This window comes from Anguilla anguilla, chromosome 19 (assembly GCF_013347855.1).
Source record: "Anguilla anguilla isolate fAngAng1 chromosome 19, fAngAng1.pri, whole genome shotgun sequence".
Taxonomy (NCBI): Eukaryota; Metazoa; Chordata; class Actinopteri; order Anguilliformes; family Anguillidae; genus Anguilla; species Anguilla anguilla.
The window spans coordinates 17375425-17394396 of record NC_049219.1 but is presented as its reverse complement, the minus strand read 5'-3'; the positions used below and the strand labels follow the sequence as shown (position 1 = coordinate 17394396).

The window sequence follows — 18972 nt, the reverse complement described above, 5'->3', positions numbered from 1 at the left end:
ACACAAAGGTAAACAAGAGGGTTCGCTCCGAGCAACACATGCGGTCAGTCATTTAAAATGGACGCCACATACTCTCGCTTTGTTTGTCTTGCTTTGAAATCAGCTGGTTTTGATTAATGTCTGGAGCAAGTACGGTGGCCCTGCCAGGACACATTTATAAAAGTGCCACAGTTCGCTTACAGCCTAGATTCTGCTGACGCTTTGCCCTTTCCCCACCGCCAACATTTCCCTTTTTGGACCAAAACTGATCGAAGTGCTGCTGATGATAACCCTGCTATTTTTACCTCTACGTGAAAACCATGTACCTGCAATGACTGCATGTTGTGATACAGTGAGGTCCACATTACAGTTAGAAAAATAGGCCTGTCTTTGAAAAGCGAGGGGGAGTTGACTCACCAAGATGGCCGACGTGCCACATGGGGTCGAGGGCGGTGTATTTTCCGTGGAAGACGATCAGCATGGGCGGCGTGGCCACGCCCCCAGACATGGCGCTGCTGTACAGGTTGTTCCTGCGGGAAGAAGACGGCGTTGCTGCAGATTTGGGCGCTAACGCGTGTGTGCATCCGGCTCACTTCAGACAGGCGGTTGGAACAGGAAGGCTGATCTAAGCTAATAAGCGCGGCTGCCAGTTAGCATTGCTCAGCATTACCCAGCATTCCCCAATGCCAGAGAGAGAGAGAGTGGAGCTGCTACTATGATCTACAGAGCTCTGCCTTTAAACTGTAGGCTCAGATAAGTGAGCAGGCCTCTAACTGCACGGTCAGGCCTTGGTTGGGAATTCCTGTCTGCCCGTGTCACGAAAAGATAACCAGATGAGATCTAAGAAGTTTTCCAGGTGCACCACCTGATGAAGACCATATGCTGAAATATTTGGATGCTGTGAGAACAGATGTGGAACGAACACTGAGATCACGTGACGCTGTAGCCACGCTTCTGTGATAACGCTGTGACGCTAGATCACGTGACGCTGAGATCACGTGACGCTCACTTGTAGTTCTGCTGCATCCACGTCTCCAGCTGCTTGGTGATCTTCTGGCGCTTCCACATCTCCATGTCGGCGACGAAGACTCCGGGGTTGAAGGAGCAGTCGCTGGGGTTGATCCCCAACTCCCGGACCTCCAGCTTCCTGTAGTCCAGGAACCCCATGTACGTCGTCTAGGAAACCAAATAAAAAACTTCTTACCTGTGTGATACTCCCTCGTCTTACCTGTGGTAGTACAGGTAGGTTCATCACTCACCTGCTCAGTGCAGCTGGTCTTAAACCTGCCTCACCCTGCAGCCTGGTACCTGCACCTCTTATTTAATCCTCAGTATAGATTAGGGTTAGGGTTATTTAATCCTCAGTATAGATTAGCATAACTGACATGCGGCTTGTCTCTCGCTCACCTGCATGCCCATGGTGCGCACCACCTCAGACGGCAGGTCACAGTCGCTGGCGAATGCAGCCGCATGTCCCGGCTTCAGCTTGGTGTTGTACAGCTCCTGGATATCCCCTGGGTCAGAGAACACAGGCCTGTGTGTAATCTTACTGATCCTGGGTCAGAGAACACAGGCCTGTGTGTAATCTTACTGATCCTGGGTCAGAGAACACAGGCCTGTGTGTAATCTTACTGATCCTGGGTCTGTTCTCTGTTGTGTGTCTGTGTTGATTGTTCACACGTCACACAAGAACAGAGTCCCGCCTCTTCTAGGACTCTGACCACTGTACTTCCTTTTTGCAGGAAGCCTGGGACACGCCTATTTTCCTGTGAGGCCTTGCTCTGGCTGAAGGGACAGTCCTGGACCGCTCTCTGTATGTCTTAAGGGACTCGGCTAGTGAGACACCTGGATGTAAGTCACCTATTTCATCACCAAGCACCCTCAAAAGAGCACTCTACCCTGTACGATGTCTACTTACCAATCACTCTCAAAAGAGCACTCTACCCTGTACGATGTCTACTTACCAATCACTCTCAAAAGAGCACTCTACCCTGTACGATGACTCCTTACTAAGCACCCTCAAAAGAGCACTCTACCCTGTACAATGCCTCCTTACTAAGCACCCTCAAAAGAGCACCCTACCTTGCACGATGACATCATCGTCTAAGTAGATGGCTCTCCTGTGTTTGACCAGCAGCGGCAGGTAGAAGCGAACAAAGTTGAGCTGCAAGAGAGCCATGCAGACAGATGGTGAGATCAGACAGGTGAGTGTATGGGGCAGGTGTGCATATGACAGGTGTAAACAGGTAAACCTGCAGGACTCACTGGGTGCAGAAGCTCAGGTCTGGAGGAGTCGGGTCTCACTTTTCCTTTCAAAACCGTGGGGTTGAACTCCAGGATCTTAAACCTGATGTCTTTCAGCTCAGACTTCTGTATGTACTGCCTACAGAAGAAACAGGGACAGGGGTGTTTCATCAAAACATTGACCAATAAGGTTCAGCTCATCTGGAGTTCCGGTGGGGAAGGGGGAAGGATTTCCGTGACGCACCTCACGTACGCGACGTTGTCGTGCAGGGTGACGATGTAGAAGAACACGCTGGCCTCCGTGTTGCTGCGCACGCTGTTAACGGTTGCCATGGCACCGCCCATGCGCTCCTCTGCCGCGCAGATCACGACCAGGATGTCCCCTGCCTCCACCTCCGACACCTCCTCCTCCGCTGCCCCGCCCTTAGCCCCGCCCACAGCCCCACCCGCAGCTCCGCCCACAACACCAGGCTCCGCCCTGACATCTGTGGGATCCAAGAGCAGGAGCGAGGGAAGAGCTGCATGAGTGATGTGTGCTAACACACTACTAGACACAGCAACCATCTCCATGGAAACTTAATAGTGACACGGTTACTGTGGCAACTGATACCCGTTGAAGGTGAGTGTACCTGTGTGGCTCGGAGGTGACGGTGCTCTGTACATCCTGCTGTACAGGATGATGTACACCATGAAGATCAGCAGCCCCAGGAGGATCCTGTTTACTGTAACACAGAGAAGAGGGAGGTAAGCCTCAACCTACAGGGGGACCAGTTTAACTGTAACACGGGGAGGAGAATGAACTGTGGGTATGTTCCAACCGCTTATTTGCTTACCTCCTTGCTTCCTGTCCTAGTATGGAAGGCCAAATGGGTCAAAATATGTGAAATTGGTGTCTGGAATCAGGCTTTGACAACGTTAGATGCTCCTCCAAGGAGCGTGGAGCTAGGAGGCTGCCGAGGAGTACTTGGCTAGGAAACGAGTGCATCCTTCGGGAAGTATTATTTCGAAACGAGTGACGTTTGAACGACCTGTGGACCCACCTCTCCCCATCTGCCTCGCCTCTCCCCATCTGCCTCGCCTCTCCCCATCTGCCTCACCTCTCCCCATCTGCCTCGCCTCTCCCCATCTGCCTCGTCTGTGAGAGTCTGTGGCCTCAAACTGAAGCTTGAATGAGCGTAATACACGTTTCCTTGATTCCTCTGTCTGCACATCCGTTCCTTGCTTCCTGTCCTTGCATCCTCCGATGGGTGGATGTAGGAGCAAGGAAAGGATGCGAGCAGATAAAATAAGCGATTAGAATGCACCCAAGTTGACCGTGTGATTCCAGATGTCAATCACAAGTATATTTTGGACCCGTTTGGTCTTCCATACTAGGAAAGGAGGCAAGGGAAGGAAGCAAGGAGGTATAAAATAAGTGGTTGGAACGTACCCTGTGTTTCGAATCCCAGTTACACTTACTGTGTACTGACTGCCTACACACTGCACTTCTGCATTTGACAGCACACTTGGTTGAAATACATAATAGGAATACTCTTTAGAAACTGATAAAATTGGCAAGCACTTCTGCGCATCTCTGCAATGAAAGACGTTACCAAACTGAAAAGGTCAGTCATACGAAAGAAGGAATTCTGTGAATGTGAGACTCCTGGCTCCAGTGAAGACGATCAGTGCGACTCTGTATCTCAGACAGGCTCTGCTCAGCAGAGTACACTCAGAAACTGGGCTCCAGCTGCAGCTCGCTCTGTGTTGGACATTTGGCGACGTTGTGTGATTAGACAGACAGCATCTTTAACTTGTGAACATTACCACAGTATTGGCAAGCTTTTTCATTATGGTACAGTTGTACAGCTGAGAGAAGAGTTCAACATCTTTTATTATTTAAATAATCACACTTTCCTGGTTATCTCAACTGCTGTGTTCCAGAACACACACATGCACTTATTCTCCCTCTCTCTCTCACTCTCTCCCTCTCTCTCTTGCTGTCTCTCTCTCCCTTGCTTGCGCTCTCTCTCTCTTGCTCTCTCTCTCCCTCCCTCACTGTCTCTCTCACTCACTCCAATCACTCACGTATTCTCTCTCTCTCTCTCTCATACTCTGGTTACCTCATCACTTCTGCCCCTGAAGAGTCTGGCAAAACTCTTGTCTGGAATCTCTGCTATCAGATACAAAAACATTCTGGCACGCAAACACACACACACACACACACACACACCCGCCCGCACACGCACACCTGCACACACACGCGTACACACACACACACACACCCACACGCGTACACACACACACGCACTCTAATCCCTGAGTTATGGTTGTAAGGACGCATTCCAGCAGTGCTGGGGAATAATCCTGGGAGGCTCGCTGTGCCTTCAGTGAAAGCAGCCACAGACTCAGACTGAGGTGATTTAGGGTCCCTGCCCCGCTATGCAGGGTCCCGTGCAGCGCGTGTTTCTGCCCTGTCAGCAGGGCCTGGGGGGGGGGCAGTGCTGCACAGCTGCGTCCCCCTCTGACCCACCGTTACCGCTCCGCTCCTCTCCCCCCCCAGGGCCCGGCCGCTGCTCTACCAGCTGTGGTTCCACTGCCCCCCCCCACGGCCCTGGAGCATTCTGCTGACCCCCCCACTCCGCCCCCTTGGCCCTGTATGGATAAGAGATGAGCCCCCTGCTCCAGTGGTAATGTTGTCTTACTGTTCACCATTCACTCTAAGACTCAATGTGTGAATGAATGATGGGGTGTGTGTGTGTGAGTGAATGACAGGGTGAGTGGGTGAGTGTGAGTGAATGACAGGGTGAGCGGGTGAGTGTGAGTGAATGACAGGGTGAGCGGGTGAGTGTGAGTGAATGACAGGGTGAGGGGGTGAGTGTGAGTGAATGACAGGGTGAGCGGGTGAGTGTGAGTGAATGACAGGGTGAGCGGGTGAGTGTGAGTGAATGACAGGGTGAGCGGGTGAGTGTGAGTGAATGACAGGGTGAGTGGGTGAGTGTGAGTGAATGACAGGGTGAGCGGGTGAGTGTGAGTGAATGACAGGGTGAGCGGGTGAGTGTGAGTGAATGACAGGGTGAGCGGGTGAGTGTGAGTGAATGACAGGGTGAGCGGGTGAGTGTGAGTGAATGACCGGGTGAGCGGGTGAGTGTGAGTGAATGACAGGGTGAGTGTGTGTGTGAGTGAATGACAGGGTGAGTGTGTGTGTGTGAGTGAATGACAGGGTGAGTGGGTGAGTGAGTGAAACAGACCAGGTTCCAGGACGCACGTCTCACTCACGCTTTCTCAGAAGAGCCATTTTTCTCCAGGCGCCATCTGCAAAGGAGAACCCAGAATGAAGCATCTGTGAGCTCCAGCCCCCTACAGCTCAGCGTGGCTACAGGTGAGAATGCACAGGCAGCGCGCACACACACACACACACACACACACACACACACACAGTTAGGATCACACATCCCTCACACACACACACACACACACAGTTAGGATCACACATCCCTCACACGGCGCATAACAGACTGACACAGAGAGACCAGACACACATTGATAGTCTCAGTGTATGAGTCAGTGTGTGGTAGCCTCAGTGTATGAGTCAGTGTGTGGTAGCCTCAGTGTATAAGTCAGTGTGTGATAGTCTCAGTGTGTGTGTGAGAGGCACAGATAGACAGGGGCTTTGTTTGAAGTGAGTATCAGGCTCGTATTTCACTTTGGGGATCAGAAGGCAGTTGAAAGAGGCTCTTTCTGCACGCATGTGGATCTGTTTTTACGGGATTCTCATCACTTCCTTACTGGTGGCATTATGTATGAGTTTCAGTGTGCCCCTCTCTCCACCTCTCCCTTATCTCCTCTCCCTCCCCCATCTGTCCTCTCCTTTCCTTCTACATTTTCCAGTTCAGAAACCCAGAGCGTCAGCATTCCATTCGCATTTCATTCAGGACAATGCAGAGAAAGCGATGTATATAATCTCAGTTTTAGTTTCACAGCACCAGAGAGGCTTCCCTTCGAGTCCGCTCTGAAGCCCTGGAGTGGAAACGCACACTCGCTGGTTAGGGAACATTATGGATGCCTGAACACGGGGTCTGCAGATTGGTCATTAGTAACATGTGGGAACCGTCACGCAACACCAGAAGCACAAACTGCCAGTGACTTCACATAGAACAGGGGGATCGAGGAGAAACTTTTAAATTAAATTAAATTAAATTAAATTAAATTAAATTAAAACAGATAGAGCATTTAAACATGTTTTTGTCATGGTGATTTGAAAATGATACATTGTCCATAGAAAACAGGAAAAAAACACGATTACTTAGAGAGAGAACAAAAAACTGGCACAGACTAAGGGTGGAGGCTGGGTTTTAGGCACTGTTTGGTTATCCTGTAGATAAGAACTTTGTGTGCTGCCAGTTGTTTTATGGTTTGGCCATGTGAAAGACTGCAGTAGTGGTTTGACTGCGTGTGTGTGTGTGTGTGGTTGGTTTAGATGTGCGTGCGTGCGTGTGCCTTTGTGTGTATCTGCTCCTGAGCCTGCGTTTGTGTTCTGTTGTTTGCATTAGCAGTGACTATGTGCCAGTGGCCTAGACTGCACACTGCACATGTAATGCATGACATGAAATGCTAATTTCACAAATTTAGTGAAGAATATTTAAAAACATTTCACTCATTAAAAGCAAAATGTTACGATGAGCAGTTGATAATGATCCGTGAGTAAATGACTGTACAAATGTATTTCATATTTAGTTGAATGTGCACCTCTTGGGTCTTCAGACTTCTCTGTATGCTACACACCGAGACACACTGCAGCGAAGGATCTGGTGTGTCTTTCAGCTCTATGGTGATTCCTCCGGTGAATCGCTATGGTGATGCATAAAACCAAACCTATGCAGCTGTTGTGCCAGTGCATGTTAACTGAACAAGACACAAATGCTTTTGTTTCAAAGTAGAATTTAGAGATATTTCTGACCGGTGTAAAAGCAGCAGAATTTGAGATTGTGTTTGTTTAACTTTCTCAGCTTGTGCTTTTAAAAGCTGGACAAGCGTACACGAGGATCCATGAGTCATAATTGAATCAACCGGGACACTGTCCCAGACCTCTGATACTTCCAAAAGATTACTGCAGTTTGTTAAAGGAATCTGTGCACTAACATTTGTGTTTCTTGTAAAGAAAAGGGTAAAACAAAATCTTTCTTTCCCTCTGTTTCTAATTCTACCTCCTTTCCTTCTCCCTCAGAGCTGCTGTCCAACTTTCACAGACTGTGCCGGGACACCCTCCCCTCACCCTCACCCTCCCCCCCCCCCCCCCCCCCCCCGCCCCGGCACACTGGGAGACCACTGGCTCAGCGGAGAGCTATTCTCTTTTGCCAAACACTGCTCCGGTTTTATTGAGCCTGGCTCGCAGTCCAGCACTGTACTGGGGAGAGACAACACGACGACGCGGTGATGCGCAGCGTCAGACGGAGGAGATGCCGCTTCACCACAGCTCGGGTAAAACACCGGCGGAGCGGCCGAGCGTGGCAGCTCGTGCACAACGTTTGCACAACGTTCCTCTAACGGTACAGCAACGTTTCCATGCTGGTACAGCTGAGCTGTCCTCGATTCACAACCACTAAAAAAGGATATAAAAACGCTCCTCATTCACACCAGATGCAGGGCAAAAGGGAGAGAACTGTTCCAGCAATACTTAACCGCAACCACCATTACCACCACGTGTAATGAAACGAGAAAAAAATGGTTTTGGTTTATCGCTTAGATTTTTACTTTATCTCTATGAAACATGTATGGAGGTGATATTTCAATGCAGGAACGTCTGATGCGTCAATTTAAGGGTCCTGCGCCGTCATTTCAGCACACGAGTGACATCATAATATCTATAGGATTTCTATAGGATTACTGCAGTCGCGAACCACAGCCATTGTTCTTTAAAGTGCGTATTCTAGTATAGAGGCGGGGTGGCACTGAACACCGATACCAGAAATTAGAACCTAAATTTTGAAGCTTTCTCCGTAGTTCCGTTAATCTACTATAAAAGATTAATGTATGAAATTGTTTGCACTCCCTCGATGCGTTATTGATTTCATCTTTTTTCGAAAAACGATCCACAAGTGCAGTGCGTACTGTTTGATAACATTTTGTTCCAGCGCAACTACACGTTAGTTTTACACTGTCTAAGGTTGTACACTGTGACGTTTGAGAACTCGAGTTTTCTAACTCATGATTCAAGCAAGATGTAGAAATATAGTTTGTAAGACAAACCAGTTCTCCTTCCAAACTTAGTTATAGTTACATCTTTATATGCTGTAGCCTGTTTTAAAATAAACATAACATATATTTGATTATTATGTATATTGCCATCCTTAAAATTAATTTTCCACTACTCTTACAGTTGTAAAAGATTCGAACGCGGATGATTGACTCCTTAACGTGCAGAATTAATAGTTTTTTTCTTGGCAAACCTAAGGTCCGTCTGTTGCAACATGTACAGCAACAAAATTCAAATTTTTAAGTTTTATCATGTATTGGGGTCAATATGAAATCACTTCACGTACCAGTTTTGTAATGCGCAAAAAGGGTCTGCTCTTCTAGTCCAATTCACGCGAAATCCGCCGCACAAGATCCATAGTGTTTGCGGAGCGTCTCGCTGGGGTTGATGGGCGTGTCGGTGGAGCAGATTGAATGCTCTCTCTCTCGCGCTGGTTTTCAGGAAGTTCTTTCCAGATGTGCCCCGTCTCGCGCAACTTTCGTTCATCGGGGGGGTGGCGTGACGCCAACCAGAGGCCAGAGTTGCTGCTCAAAAGTACTGGATTTTTTTGGTTTTATATAATCAAAAAAATAATATGCATGCTTTCTTCCTGAGTCGTTGCATTCATTAATGTTCTTATGTTCCGGAGACAACGAAATGCAAAATATGTTTACAAAACAGAATATATTGGATATGCGTACCCATTCATTATATGTATGTTACTTTTGGAATATTGTTTTCTTTACAATCACCTTTTAGATCCCCACTGAATCCTGTGAATAGTTTAGTTAGTCATGCCACAATGAAACCACTGGAACAATTTTAAAAGCACAACACAATCTAAAGCACTAACTCGTGTGGTAATTTTTGTGGATCTGCAAAGCTTAACATTTTGTATCGTATTCAGACAATTCACCAAAGCAAGAATTGGCAGCAAATTCACTGAGAAAATAAATCAGAGCAGGATTCGAAGAAACAGTATCCAATAACAAAAAAGTAAGATATTTTTTTCAAATTGCAGGAGGCCTACTCCACAAACCAAAATCAATTAATAAAATTTTTTTTCCCCCAATAATATTAGGCAAACTTGCACCTTAAATCAGGCCATTCTGACCTGCCTATAGCCTCTTGTTCGCTTGGCTACAGCCACAATGACATCGGAGTAGATGAATATGTGCAGTTTCACATCCACATCAAGCTCCACCAATAAATATATCTGGATACCTGATATGCTGAGACCCAGCAGAAAAAAAGTTTAAATTATTTTCTCTTTTTTGACATGATACAAGTGCCTTGGGTGACAAAAACATGTTGCAGTGAAAATATATATTCAAAACTTATTTATTTGACAGAATGTCTCTTGTAGTGTAGGTTTCACCATAATAAAATATGTGGTTCTTGAGATGCCCATACAGGGGACGAAAATCAATTGCTGGCTCTTTAGAGGATATATCCTCGGTGCTGAACTCAGTATTTTACAGCACCAACTCAATGAGTAGCCTATCTCAACTGCGATCAGTCCTGCACAATTAGTTCATACATTAATCGCAGAAGGGGTTATATACGAACTGTAATGTATGTATTATAACGATGGAGGTAAAAAAAAAAAAAAAAAAAAAAGTAAGAGAACAAATGACCATAGAAGAAGTCGCTCTAATGACGTCTACACAGTTGCAATATGGGATCTGGGCGGACCTATTACCAAAATAATGTCCCACTACTACTCTACGGATAGGGTTAATTGCGGGACTATGGCTGCCGAGGGTCCGCTCTGGAAAAGGGTCCAGTCGTTCTCTGGTCCGGTCCCCAGGTCCAGACACGGGCACAGAGCGGTGGCGATTCGGGAGCTAATAATTGTTTTTGGAGGCGGGAACGAGGGCATAGCTGAAGAGCTGCACGTCTACAACACCGGTATTTGACTGGCATGAAACTGGGGAGCAATCACAGCAGGGGGGGCACACGGACCGTCTTAAAAAAAAAAAGTTATGTTGCCAGTGTGCAATGTGCAAACATTAGCGGTTAGCTTAACACTTTGTGCAAACAGTAAACAACACAGTGCATCTAAAAAAGCAAAGCATAATGTGTGTGCACGAGTCAACTAATGTTTGCAGGTAACACGCTTGGTTGCGAGCTAGCGAACGTTAGCTCTTATTGTTTAAAAATGCATGTCCCATTCTACAAAATACTTTACACACTGATGTACGCTGTACTTTCCGTTCTTGTAAATATGTTCAAACTTTCTTGAAGCATTTTAAAAGCACAGTAACAGTGTAGCTAGTGAGCTGTAACTATACTGTATTACTTCCCTACCAAATCGCTGACGTTAGCTGGCTAACGTTGGCTTGCTCGCGCCTGTGGATGGCAGTCGCGCTTGCACCCAACGCTTACGATACGTTTTATTTAGCTAGTTATATTATTTCACTATATGGTGAATTGTATTAATTCTGGTTAATTTTAAGGAACTCTAGGCTTGTTTTTAGTTCAAATGGCATTAAGATATCTTGATTTACTTGTCGCCAATTTGCGTCCGAAATGGCTGCTTTGGCGGTTATCCTCTCGGAAGTACACAAACGATGAGGCTAGCTAGCTAACACTGCTCGGGTAGGGTTGGCAGAAATGTTGCGTGCTGTTTTTTGTTTAGATGTGGTTTTTGGAGGGTTTTGAATTTAAACCGGAGAAAGCTGTCTGAACTGAACTGTATCGTAACCTACTTCACTCAGTAACCAACTCGCACGTTTGCGGGTAAATTTAACCACCAGGGTAAACACCAGCGAAGACCGCAGTCGTGGTCATTTATGTATCGTTGTAAAGCTGGATGTTATGTATTATTTGTAACCGACCGCTTAGCATTATGTTCTAATGTAGGCTGAATTGAATTCCATTTAATCATGATCATGTTTGGAAATTGTGGGGAGTTTTAGTTGAAACAGTGGTGCGTTTATCACCTTGACCCCCGCCCCTGTTGTTGAGAAGCGTTTATGTGTTATTGTTTCCTGAGGTTTTTTTTGTAACACACACACATGTATACAAGCGTTTATTATCTGATATTAGCCTAGGACCAGTGAATGGTGGATCTAACCACGTTGTGTTTTTATCGGGGGTGTCAGTGTCCAGGCAGTGGTTCCTGCCAGCCGTGCGAGGAGACATCCCCCCAGGATGTGCAGCTCATGGTTTCGTCTGTGAGGGGACCAGGGTCCTGGTGTTTGGAGGGATGGTGGAGTACGGAAAGTACAGCAACAGCCTGTACGAGCTGCAGGTAAGACCCCGCTCTGTACGTAAGGCTCATGCGTGGCCAGGTTTTGCCGCTCTTGTGTTGCTGCATTTCCGGCTTTGTTGTGGTGTCTGTGGTGAACGCGGCTCCCTGAGCTCCCACTTTGGGTTGTGGATAGGAAGCCACATTTAAGAGCGCAGTGTCTCTAAACTCTGGTTTCATGTAGTTTTGCTTTTGTTCTTGCTGTGTTGTTGGATCGCATGCTGCCGATTGTGTTGGTGATGACCCTCCCGGGTTTTTGCAGGCAAGCCGATGGCTGTGGAAAAAATTGAAACCCCGCCCCCCAAGGAATGCCCCTCCCCCTTGCCCTCGCCTTGGCCACAGCTTCACCCTGTGGGGGAACAAGTGCTACCTTTTTGGGGGGCTGGCCAACGACAGCGAGGACTCCAACAGCAACATTCCCAGGTAGGACGGACGGACGGACTGGCTGACTGACTGGGTGGCTGGTTGACTGACTGGGTGGCTGGCTGGCTGGCTGACTGACTGGGTGGCTGGCTGGCTGGCTGACTGACTGGGTGGCTGGCTGGCTGACTGACTGGGTGGCTGGCTGGCTGGCTGGCTGACTGGCTGACTGGCTGACTGGCTGGCTGACTGGGTGGCTGGGTGGCTGGCTGGCTGACTGACTGACTGACTGACTGGGTGTGGGATTTAAGGCCGCTGTTGGCCCTTAATGCAGCTCTCTCCTGCATGTCTCTTCTGCAGGTACTTGAACGATTTCTTTGAGCTGGAGCTGCAGACGTCCTCGGGGGTGAAGGGGTGGGTGGTCCCCGAGACGCGGGGCGGGGGGCCCTGTCCGCGGGAGTCCCACACGGCGGTGGTCTACTGCAGCAAGGGGACCTACTCCCCAAAACTCTACATCTTCGGCGGGATGAGGGGACAGCGCCTGTCTGACCTCTGGCAGCTGGACATCGGTAACGCTCACTGACCCAGCCGTCCCCTCACTATCAGTATTGGGCTATCAGTGGCTATCATGCTAGTGTGACTTGCTTGTGTCACCAGCGGTGAAGCTAACTGATCTCTGACTGCTGTGTGTCTCCTAGAAACCATGACCTGGTCAACACCAGATACCAAGGGACCGCCCCCTCTTCCCAGAAGCCTTCACTCTGCCAACGTTATAGGAAACAAGTAAGGAGAACCTTGTGTTTGTGTGTGTGCGTTTGTATGTGTGTGCAGAGTGTAGTACCCATTATCGCGCATCTGGTGTTGTAGCTCCTTTGTACTGATCTTTGTGTAAAACTTCAGATGGACAGGTACAGGTGGGGTAGATTCTGTGTTCAGGTGGACAGGTACAGGTGTTGCGGAGTCTGTGTTCAGGTGGACAGGTACAGGTGGGGTAGATTCTGTGTTCAGGTGGACAGGTACAGGTGGGGTAGATTCTGTGTTCAGGTGGACAGGTACAGGTGTTGCGGAGTCTGTGTTCAGGTGGACCGGTACAGGTGGTGTAGATTCTGTGTTCAGGTGGACCGTGTCTCTCTCCTGTGCTCAGGATGTATGTGTTTGGTGGGTGGGTGCCGGTGGTGAATGCTGAGGACCGGCCCAATGCCTTAGGAACAGAGTGGGTCTGCACCAACTCCCTGTGTGAGCTCAACCTCGGTCAGTACCACAAGCACTAAAACACACACTCACACACACACTCACACACACACGCTCAACCTCGGTCAGTACCACAAGCACTGAAACACACACACACACACACGCTCAACCTCGGTCAGTACCACAAGCACTGAAACACACACACACACTCACACACACACACACACACACGCAGACACAGACGTACATGCACAGACACATACGCATGCACACACACACACACACAGGCACAAACACACACTAGCAGTGTGTGTGTGTCGGAGTGTGAGACCGTGCCTCTGTCCCTCAGACACGCTGACGTGGCGGACTCTGCGGCCCGAGCGGCAGCAGGAGGAGGGGAAGGCCTGTGGGCCCCGGGCGCGAGCCGGGCACTGCACCGCCTCCATCGGCTCCCGCCTGTACGTCTGGAGCGGCCGCGACGGCTACCGCAAGAGCTGGAACTACCAGGTGTGCTGCAAGGACCTGTGGTACCTGGAGACAGGTGAGCACGGGGCCTGCCTAAGGGGACTTCACAGCATCTAAACTGGGCTGCTGCTGTTCATCAGCCTCAGGTGGGCCTGTGATTGGCTGCAGTGTTGTACAGGGAGGTGTGATTGGCTGCAGTGTCGCTCAGGGAGGTGTGATTGGCTGCAGTGTTGCCCAGGGAGCTGTTATTGGCTGCTGCGCAGAGAGGGAGGTTTTCAGTGGTGCTGGATTGTCCTGGCCTCGTCATGCCCGTGAGCTCCTCCAGCGCTCTGATTGGTCCCTCTCCGCCCTACAGAGAAGCCCTCCATGCCGGCCGCGGTGTTCCTGGTGAAGGCCACCATCAGCATGCTGCACGTGGCCTGGCGCCCCCTGCCTGCAGCGGACAGTTACCTCCTCCAGCTGCAGCCCGTGGCCCCGCCTCCAGCGCCACCGCCGGGCTCGTCTGACACGCCCGCCAGTCAGCCGCCAGCCAATGGGGCAGGTTCAGGGGCGGAGCAAGATGCGACTGGTAAGCAGGCTTGACTGACATTTTATTTGTAATGGCAAACCAGGGTAAAGACTGAGAGGGGCTTGTGTAGAGTTACAGCGGTGACTGCTGCTCTTCATCAGAACTAGGAGTGAGAGTGAGAGTGAGAGTGAGAGTGAGAGTGAGACAGACAGACAGGTAGGCCTTTACGTAACACCCTTCACATAAGCCACTTTCGCCTGTCATCTTTTCCTTCTCCTCTTCTTCTCTCTTCCAGGGGTGCAGCCTCCCCAGCTCCCTGACAGCTCGGCCTACGCTGGAGAGACGGCTCAGGGGGGAGAGAGCGCCCCCTGTGGGCAGGTTAGCAGATGGAGCCAGGAGCACTTCATCACTCTGGTTTTTAAGATTTTTTATCGCTCCTTCTCAACTGTACATGAAATGTATAGCTAAGTATTTTCAGAACTAGTATTAAGATTTTATAATGTGGTGTTTGACCACTGAAGTATATTTTTCTCAGTTGTATGGCAGTAATTCTATGCTCACAGTTTGAATTTATATTAAGAAACGTTTTGCTTATTGCTAAATTTAAGTATTTGTTCATGATTGGATTTTATATAAATGATGTGTGATAGGCTATTACAACTGTACTTCAAAACTTGGTAAGCTCTTCTTGAAGGACTGTGCTTTTCTTTGCTGTCCTGCTGTTTGAGTGTTGTTTCTGATGGTGTGGCAGAACTCAGGTGGTTTCAGGGTGTAAAGGCTGTTGAGAGGCTTGTGCACATGGAGAGAGGAAGACTGGAAGGGTCGTCCTGAATCTGTCTCTCTCCCCCCAGGAGCCCATCCACTCTGCTGGTGGGGGCCAGGGCGGGCAGGAGACCCCCATGGAGGTGGAGTCCGCTCCACAGCAGTATCCCCCAGAGGACCAGAGGGGCGCCACCCAAAAGAGCCACACCCCAGAAAGAGGTACAGCCACAATGTTCCGACAGACACCAGCACACACACCTGTCCCTGTTTGGGTGTGACAGGGCTGGGCAGTCCTGCAGTACTGACACTTAACAGCTCGAGTCATCACGCAAAATCTGACCCACCCTCCTGCTGGAATCGGCCGTCTTATGTGGCCTGAACTGGCTGCCATTTTCCTCTTTGTGTTTATTCATTAATGCCTGAACAGATTCCCTGGGGCCCTCATTTTTAAAGAATATATTCAGGAATGTTGAGCTGTGTTGCTGTGGAAAAGTGAGCTGAACTGTGACCCCTGACCTTTGACCCTCTTGTGTGTCCTCAGTGGTCGTGTGTAAGGAGGAAGGTCAGGAGTACAGCCTGTGTTCGGGGGACCCCTCGGGTAACACCCAGCTCTTGGAGAGCGGGTTTGACAGTGGCAACGCCCAGCACTGCAGCGGATCCCAGCATCAGCCAGGTACCAGAGAACTGAGCACATGGGGAACGGGGTGGGGGGGGGGTGGGGGGGTGCAGTCCACCGGCTGGGCAGCTGTGCTTATGTCTGTCCTCTTTCCTCCAGACCAGGGACACGCCACGGCCGCCTCCGCTCCGAACTCGGTAAGACTGCGCTGCTCCTGACACAGAGCGTGTGGTGTGCGCTGCCTGTACGCCTGCGCTGCCCGCACGCCAGTGCTGCCCGCACGCCTGCCTCTTCTCCAGCGTTTCCCTCTCCTGTTCCATTTCCCATGGTGCCTTGGGTCTTCAGTGTCTGTGCGGCCCCCCCATCAGGCAATCAAAGCTTCACTGTTCCCCCCTCCCTCACAGGTGCCCCTGACAGGCGAAAGGTCACATGACCACATGTGGTATGATGTGGGCGTGTTCAGGACCCTCTTTTCGGAAGTCACTCAGTACTCCCTCCCCCCGGAGAACACCCAGGGCACGGTGAGTGGGAAACAGACACACTGCGCTGACCGTGTGGAACCAAGATGGGGTAGGCTTAACCCTAACCCTCTCCCCCTGGCTCCTCCCCCTCCCCCTGGCTCCTCCCCCTCCCCCCGGCTCCTCCCTCTCCCCCCGGCTCCTCCCCTCTCCCCCTGGCTCCTCCCCCTCCCCCCGGCTCCTCCCCCTCCCCCCGGCTCCTCCCCCTCCCTGCAGGGTAAAGTTGGGGAGCCCTCGGACTGCTCCGGGCGGGAGAAGCAGGATCTGTCTCCGGGGGTCACCTACAGGTTCCGAGTGGCCGGGATCAACTCCTGCGGACAGGGAGACTTCGGCCCCGTCAGCGAGTTCAAGACCTGCCAGCCGGGCTTCCCTGGAGCGCCCTCTGCTGTCAAGATCACCAAGGTGCAGCCCGATCACGTCCCTGCAGAGCCACGCACAGCCCACGGGCCCCAGTCCTGTCTGCCATTTCATCCAAATGATCTCTTGGTTCCCTTGTCACCCCCCCAGGCCTCCGACTCGGCCCATATCACCTGGGAATCTCCCGCCTCTCCTTCCGGAAAGATCCTGGAGTACTCCATGTACCTGGCGGTGCGGAAGACCCGGTCCGGCACGGCGTTGGACCCGCCGGGCGAGCTGGCCTTCATCCGGGTCTACCGCGGCACCAAGACGTCCTGCACCGTCACCTCCACCCACCTGAGCAACGCCCACATCGACTGCTCCGCCCGCCCCGCCCTGGTCTTCCGCATCGCCGCCAAGAACGAGCAGGGCTACGGCCCCGCCACGCAGATCCGCTGGCTGCAGGGTAACAGGCTCCGCCCCTCCACGCGCCGTCTCCCCTGTCATTCGCTCGTCTTTCTGTCCGTCTCCCCTTCGCCCAATCATGTGTCTCATCTTCACTGTGCTGTTCTTCTTAATTCTGAATGGTCTTGCGCTGTTACTTCTCTGGTCTGTTGCTGTCCGTGTGCTATGCTGTGTTGTCAGTTACACTCTTACACAGAGCTACAGGGGGCTTTCTGACACCCCACAGCCCCTAAATCAAACCCAAACTCTGACTGCTGTTTCTTTATGAAGCTCTTCTCAGCGTCAGTGATGTACAGCTGGCGCTGAAAACTGAAAGCTAGGTTGCACATGCCCTTCCCTCCTGCCGAAGGTTATATTTATCCATAATTGGCAAATCACCAATGTTCCACCGTTTGCCTTCACCAGAACTTGAAGGCAAAAGATTGGTTATTTGACAGTTGCGTTGGGAAGGTTTGCATCCGAGTTGTTGTGGGTTGTTCTGTCTCGTTGCGTTTCTGTGCGTTTCCTTCCCCTCTTGCCGTAAAGCTGTCATTGAACACGGGCGTATCTGATCTTTCAGACACGAGCAGGCTGAAGGCCCCGCAGCCACACCCAGAGCTCGGCACCACAGACGCCGTCGCCGTGGATACGGCCAGCAGGTAGCGCTTCTCACTGGAGTACAGACCCAGCCTCCCCCATGCCTCACCACACTTCCTCTCTAAAGAAATTCAACATTTTTCCCCTTTTTCTCTCTCTCTCAGCTCCACATCGTGATGAACTCCGAGCTTCCAGCCATCACCTGCAAGGGTATTTAGAGTGACCAACACACCAAGTGTGCTACGAAACCACTAAGAGTTTTTATACCTATTTTTTTACGCTTTTGTTTTTTGCACATATGTACATATATTTTATCAGGAATTAGACCACACCCCCGCCCTGGAGTCATCCTTGAGGTTTGCATCTCTGCAGACGTGAGTGATTGCCGTTAGCCTGTCAGTCTGTGTCCGTTTCATGACTGGGATCCGTTGCTTTTTTTCCCAGAGAACTTTGCATTTCCTGACTGCTGTTGTCCACACATTTTTGTGCCTTATTAACTATGATGGATCCTGGGATTCTCACCTTGACTGACCCCACCCACACAGTATGTGTTTTGTGATTGGAGGCTGGAAGTCACCCGTGACTCCTGATTGGTTTCTGCCGAAGCGGAGGAGACTACAGTGGCTGACTCTCAAATTAAGCCAGAGTAGCTGGCAGCATCCAGAACAAGCCACTGGCCACGTCAGTTGTAGAGTTGGGATCTTCGGCAGAAAAATATTCTTATATTTGTCAGAAAAAAACGGTTCTTTCTGTATATTAACCAACATATTGAGTCTGCAAAAGAAACACATAGGAAATAACCCGAGTACATTTCTGCAGTCGTTAGTTAAATTTCCGTTTGTGCGGTGGTTTTATATTTGTCTGTTTTTGTGTGCTATTGCTGTACCAATCCTATAAAGTTATTAATTAGAATCTTTGAGATACTAGAATTTTAATTAATGCCTGACACTGTACAGCTGTAATGCCCTGTTCCTGCTGTTTGTCTTCGTCATGGTGTAGTCAGTGTCCATTCAGCCGAGCTGTGACAGTACTCTCACGGTGCCACTGAAGGTAGAAGCGGTGCTCAAACGGATTGTGTTACGGTCATCGCCACACTATTCCTGCTCAGAAAACACATCTGCTTTCTTTTAGCCAATGACTGCCTTTAAATCGCTTATCCAGTTTTTTAAACCAATGTTTTGTACCTTGTATTTGGTTATATTTAAAGCATGTATAACGATATGTGAAAGTGTCAATGATGCAGTATAAATGTACAATAGCTGGTCATTTGCCAGCCTCAGAATTTGATTCTGCAGATCAGCTGGACGTACCGGGACGTGTGGTTAGCACGATCGTTTGCAGCAGAGCTGCGTGTTTTTAAAAGGGCGTCGGCGCAGAACCGGCTTGTTCTGTGACAAACACGATTAACATGCTTCTGTTCATCATCACTGTCCTGTCAAACTTCTTAAAAATTCTGAGGACACTAAAATATTCTGAAACCCTCCC

The 18972-nt window shown here is 50.0% G+C and overlaps 2 protein-coding genes across 8 annotated transcripts in view; one reads left to right on the top strand and one right to left on the bottom strand.

Moving 5' to 3' along the window:
- Positions 1–8882, bottom strand: part of glt8d2 (glycosyltransferase 8 domain containing 2) — a 10264-nt gene extending 1382 nt beyond the window's left edge. Inside the window, exons 1-9 of one of the 3 annotated variants that reach the window (XM_035401446.1) lie at positions 8745–8882; positions 5482–5517; positions 2853–2945; positions 2468–2708; positions 2245–2362; positions 2062–2143; positions 1387–1493; positions 989–1155; positions 397–509 (exon numbers count right to left, since the gene is read on the bottom strand). In XM_035401446.1, the coding sequence (XP_035257337.1) occupies positions 397–509; positions 989–1155; positions 1387–1493; positions 2062–2143; positions 2245–2362; positions 2468–2708; positions 2853–2945; positions 5482–5500 (940 nt within the window). In that variant the 5' untranslated portion in view covers positions 5501–5517; positions 8745–8882. The remainder of the gene's footprint in view (positions 1–396; positions 510–988; positions 1156–1386; positions 1494–2061; positions 2144–2244; positions 2363–2467; positions 2709–2852; positions 2946–5481; positions 5518–8744) is intronic. The other 2 variants (XM_035401447.1, XM_035401448.1) reach the window with 2 other exon arrangements.
- Positions 7593–18972, top strand: hcfc2 (host cell factor C2). 5 transcript variants are annotated; one of them, XM_035401425.1, is made up of 17 exons: positions 7593–7683; positions 11545–11693; positions 11953–12113; positions 12411–12619; positions 12749–12833; positions 13195–13301; positions 13591–13782; positions 14062–14274; positions 14510–14628; positions 15066–15195; positions 15518–15649; positions 15752–15789; positions 15997–16113; positions 16327–16512; positions 16618–16912; positions 17471–17549; positions 17652–18972. In XM_035401425.1, exons 1-17 carry the CDS (start codon positions 7662–7664, stop codon positions 17662–17664), a joined length of 2247 nt encoding a protein of 748 aa, XP_035257316.1. In that variant the 5' UTR covers positions 7593–7661; the 3' UTR covers positions 17665–18972. The 5 variants fall into 5 exon arrangements, with proteins under 5 accessions (XP_035257316.1, XP_035257315.1, XP_035257314.1 ...); XM_035401424.1 differs by lacking the exon at positions 7593–7683 and adding an exon at positions 10115–10348 and having other exon boundaries at positions 14510–14592; XM_035401423.1 differs by lacking the exon at positions 7593–7683 and adding an exon at positions 10115–10348.